The 5,026-nt window shown below is 41.0% G+C and overlaps 1 protein-coding gene across 1 annotated transcript; it reads left to right on the forward strand.

The window, feature by feature from the left end:
- The first annotated feature begins 2,577 nt into the window (after positions 1-2,577).
- Positions 2,578-4,222, forward strand: LOC111273028 (uncharacterized). The gene is made up of 2 exons (XM_022854727.2): positions 2,578-2,835; positions 3,074-4,222. Exons 1-2 carry the CDS (start codon positions 2,731-2,733, stop codon positions 3,371-3,373), a joined length of 405 nt encoding a protein of 134 aa, XP_022710462.1. The 5' UTR covers positions 2,578-2,730; the 3' UTR covers positions 3,374-4,222.
- The last annotated feature ends 804 nt before the right edge of the window (positions 4,223-5,026 follow it).

Raw genomic sequence — 5,026 nt, forward strand, 5'->3', positions numbered from 1 at the left:
TGACGTGTCGTTTTTTCCGTTATCCTTATCGTCTGCGGCCATCATTTGAGCCACTATCATTTGATTTGAGTTCCATTCGATCATTACCACCTGCTAGACCATTTGCTATGGTTGGCATCATGGTGCTTACCACGTTGGCTGTTATCATAGCAGGTGTCAAGGTGATAGTTGAAATCATTGTTACAGGCGTTGCCATTATCATCATCATCATCATGGAAAGTTTCATATCGTGCCACAAGGTCCATTCCAGCCGGTAGCATCACCATCATTTCAGATGGCGGAGGCTATAGGCAGCACGCAATGCCAAAATGAAAATACATTTCGTTACGTTTTAACTTAGATTTCAAATAACGATCGACGTAAATTAAGTTGCACTGCTAGAAGACTAGCTCGGGTTCGTGTTCAACGTAGGAATGAATATGACTGGAGTACAAAGCATCTAAACTTCTTGCTGCTGGAGGATCCCACGTTTGCACACAACTGCACTTTTTGCGTTGGTATCCTTTTGCATAACACTAAATTACTGACAGCTTGTTGACTTTGGACAGTAATCTTTTCATGAGGAGAAAAGTCATAGCGCCTTTTTCGGATTTCTTAGGTGCGACGGTTAAGGGCGCCATTAAAGTGGTAAGAAAAACAATCAGGAAAAAAAAGCACCGCATTTTGTAGAGATTAATTGGTTCCTGCGTGAAAAATTTTACAGGGTTTTTATACACACACACTCACACACACACACACACACACACACACACACTCGCACAAACCCAGATACTAAACAACGAATCTTTTTTACCGGCACCGCCTTAGCGCCAACGTAGCGTCCGACTGAATGGCTACAGTTAATTGACCCCTGTACTCGTTTAAATACTCGATTGGTTGCGAGCTGCGAAGCGCTTTCGATGGCACCCGGAAGAGGAATATGGAAAAAAATCGGCGAGGGAAACGTAAAATCGATGATTCGCCCTGCTTAGTTGATCAGAGCATCGAATACGTTGAAGAGACGTGTGCGCTTTTCGGAAAATGAACCTTACGTATCCACAAGGTGCGCAAATAGTTCGTAGAATAGAAGAAGAATGCAGCGTTAAGTCAGAGGGAATTCCTGATCTAAATTTGCAGCGTATAAATCCACACAACGTGTGTGACAGCAAAGGAAAACTTACAACAACCGTTGTATTACCCCTCAACATTAAACTTCAAGTTGAATATTGATTGTTCCGTCCCTATAATTTTGCACGCATTCATCGTTATTAGGGCTATGAGTGTGTCCTCGCAACTGGACCCTATGCCCTTATGTCCGACGCAAAGCGTTTCGAATAGAAGACAGCGTTGAAGCGGTCATTAACTTGTACAGTAAAATGGTCCCCAAATGATCAATGTATCTTTATCCCATACCTTTAGATGTAGGTACGTGTCAAGGTGGACTTGAACGTGAACATAGCAAGCATATGAAGTGTTCATAGAGGACATGTATTTGGCGTTCGATTTTGTACAAGTTTTCTATAAAAAGTAGTAAATTAAACTCAACTCAAACTTTGCACCTAGAGGGCTGCAGTGCATATGGTCTGATGCATGCTGCACAATTTTCTAGCTTTCAATGCAAGGCCTGGATTACGAGTAGGATTAGTATACTGTAATTATTATAGCGAAACATTACGTTCCAACGTTATTTATAATGCCACTGTTTGAGGTTCATCATTAGCTCGCCTTGCACAGATGTGAGCGTATTGCTGATGAGTAAAGTATGAAAGTTACACTGATAATCAAGCCATCTTACAAACGTCCAATCGTATATTGTATTTCCCTATATGTAATGGTTTATGTTTCTCGAAAACACGGTTTCTGTGATGATTTGCATTAGGAGTATATGTAATACAAATAAAACTATGGGGTGCAGTAACGTCACTTGTCTGGCCGCATTCAACCAGGGATCAGTCGTTACGCAATGCACGTAGCTGAGTTTCTATCAAACAAAGAAGTTCCGACACGTGTACGAATAATTGATAAAATTAAACAGGTATGTTTCTTCGGGCTAACGTCAAGTCTTGTCTACTGGTTCAACTTCCAACCAGTGCTTAAATGCCACGTACGTAGCATAAACGTGCCATCGACGCTATAGATTGCGCGGTTAAGAAATGCTGTCGCTAATAGCGACATAGTACGGACGCTTCCTTGCGCGCAGGGTTTCTTCGTCCTTCGAAAACGACGCGTTACCATCGAATGCCGTCATCCATCCCTTAATGTGTTTTCATTTTTTTTTTTAAATAAAACCAGAGCTTTGGTGTGTTATTTCAACGCATCTATGATTGACACTTTAACGCTAGTTGGATGTTAATCAGGCTTTCTCCATGAACCCAGACGGACACTTTACTTGGGCTGGTCTAACGTAGCCATTCCTCGAGTCGTGCTTGCCGAATACCACTATGGCCCCCGTTGGGCAACCAAGCTTTGGCAGTTTCGTCGTGATGCCTCTTACTTTTCGCTGCAGATCATGTAGTTTTTGGAGCTTTCCCTCGACTGCATCAGACGATTCCAAGCTGGATTCGCTGCTTCCCTTTAACATGGATGGACTAATATATGTCTATATAAAGCGAATCAAGATTTCTGGATCTGTAGTCAGTATAGTGACAGATCAGCACAGTGGCAAAAGCTGTTCGTAGAAAACTTCAGGCTCCCTGAAGTACTGTCCTCGTTCGTTGTGCTCGTTGTGTAATCTGATTGCTCGTTTACGCCATGAAGTTCTTGACTGTTGTTACATTGGCCGTGTTTACCACTTGTGTAATCGATGGATTCCTAGTCAAAAAACTTAAAGAAAAAAAAGAAGACCAAAAGGCCAAGGTTCGTGCAGATACCGTACCCTGTAGGAATCGGTAATTATATTGCTGTTGCCCGTAGTGTTTAGACTGCGACTTGGGAGTCGGATGTGCAAATGTAATACTAATATATAATCCGGTACTAAATTCTAATTTTTATTCAGTCTAATTCCCCAAGGAACGGCAAGAATTTAGAACTCACTTTTACGCACCGATGTTTGTCAGCCTTTTTCTCTTTTATTCTTATGGTGTCCCATTTGCAGAAGCTTAGCATACAGCCAGTGATCATGCCGCTGATCGTCGACCACCATGCACCCGTGTATGTGCCCCCTCCGCCCATACCAGCACCCGTTGTGGTCGCACAGCCGCCCGCACGAGTGATCGTAGCTCCTCAGCCTCCTGCTCCCATCGTGATCAACCGCCCACCCGTCGCGCCCTTTGTTCACGCACCGGTCGTAGCTCCACCCGTAGTTGCACCGGTGGGAGCTTTGCCACCTGTACCACTTGCTCACCCCGCAGCAGCACCTGCATTAATTTTGCCCCATGGCCCAAAATTGGGATAATCTTGTCGCCATATAGTGGCATGTATTAATCAAAGTTCAATCAAGAAATAGATTGCCAGGATATCCACATCTATGACCATTTGTCCGTTGGCAACGCTTGACCTCTAGTTAGCAGTAAACTAGTTTCCGCCAATTTCGCCTAGTCCGTACGCCTAGCTGCATCGATATTATGGTTTACCCTTCTATGAAATAGACTGTGCCATATGTTGACATTCGGTAGCGTTCTGCGTAAAAGATATAGCAGGAAGTACTGTTTACGTGTATCTAGTCCTCAGTCTCTTATTCGTTTGTACATTGCTGTATATATGTTACATGTTACTTTAAATAGCGTTTTTAGATGTTCGTGCCGTACATAAAAAACCGAAAAAATCTGTGCTTGTGATCTATATATCAATAGCCCATGAGAACTTGTGAGTTTGTATAAATAAATCCTGTGTCATCGATTAGCCCAGTGGTTTTGGTTTAGCTCGCTAAGCGTGTGTAAAAGGTTTCTCAGAAACAGAGTCGAATTATTATTAAATGGCATATTTACGTTACAAGAGCTATAATGGAGCACATTTAATATATATATGTACAGAGAGAGAGAGAGGAGAGAGAACTTTGCTATGAGAGGCTTCAGAATCGAGCAGGTGTTCTATTAAACCTAAATGGCTTCTATATTGGGTCCGTTATCTTTTTTTTAATGAAAGTCCTTATTTATTTATTAAAGTGTACAGCGTAATAGCCACCACGGTTTTGCGCCGTATAATGGTACAGACGTGTTGAACTTATCACTCAGATGGTTTAAAATAACTTTTCTATATTTCATTATATGTATTTGAATAAATATGTAAATCTTTTTTTGCCAAAGATGTATTTTTGCCTTCGAACAAACTAAGAGAGTTCATGCTCAGTGTTTAAACTATAGAAAAGAGAAGGTTTTTGCTACAGCACTTTGAACGGGCAGGGATTGTTCGTCGACAAAGGATAGGACTAACCTCAAGGCTTTACCTAATTATGTTTGATTATAAAACAACGTCTATATATAGGACATAATTTAATCGAAAACGGACAATACAGCATACTCAGCATTTTCTCCGTGATAATAATTTAAACGATGTGAATCAATGTATTTTTGTATATAATATAGTAAAACCTGACCAACGACATCTATCCCTTTGATTTTTTTTTCTGTTCAGACAACCGGCCCTCTTTCGCCCCCTTGTAGTAATGCTTAAAGGAACCGTCTGTACACGACGTTCTATGGCAGGCAATCTGGAAAGAGAGATTAAAAGAAGAAATGACAATATTTACCGCTTTTTGGCTCGATTACACGGGTTTTTAGACGCCCGAATTCGAACCTAGAATAACTTTGTGTGCCCCCGGTTAGAAGGCAGCCGAGTTACTATTGCATCATCCTGGGGGGACATGCTCAAGTATATGCCTATTGTAGCGAATGCAAATAATGCGCCATTTGTGAAGATCTTGTCGATAAATAAATTCGATTTATTTAAAAAACACAGCTTATCATCTCATAATTAGATCATTCATAGGTTTTTCGTCACAAAAAGCATCTGTACTGCACGAAAAAATATCCGAATATATAAATTAAACACTTTAGAGTGAAATTATATTTTTATCTTTCATTAAGGAAAAGTTAAATATCATGTACAG

This window comes from Varroa jacobsoni, unplaced genomic scaffold (assembly GCF_002532875.2).
Source record: "Varroa jacobsoni isolate VJ856 unplaced genomic scaffold, vjacob_1.0 contig04324, whole genome shotgun sequence".
In the NCBI taxonomy this organism is placed as follows: domain Eukaryota; kingdom Metazoa; phylum Arthropoda; class Arachnida; order Mesostigmata; family Varroidae; genus Varroa; species Varroa jacobsoni.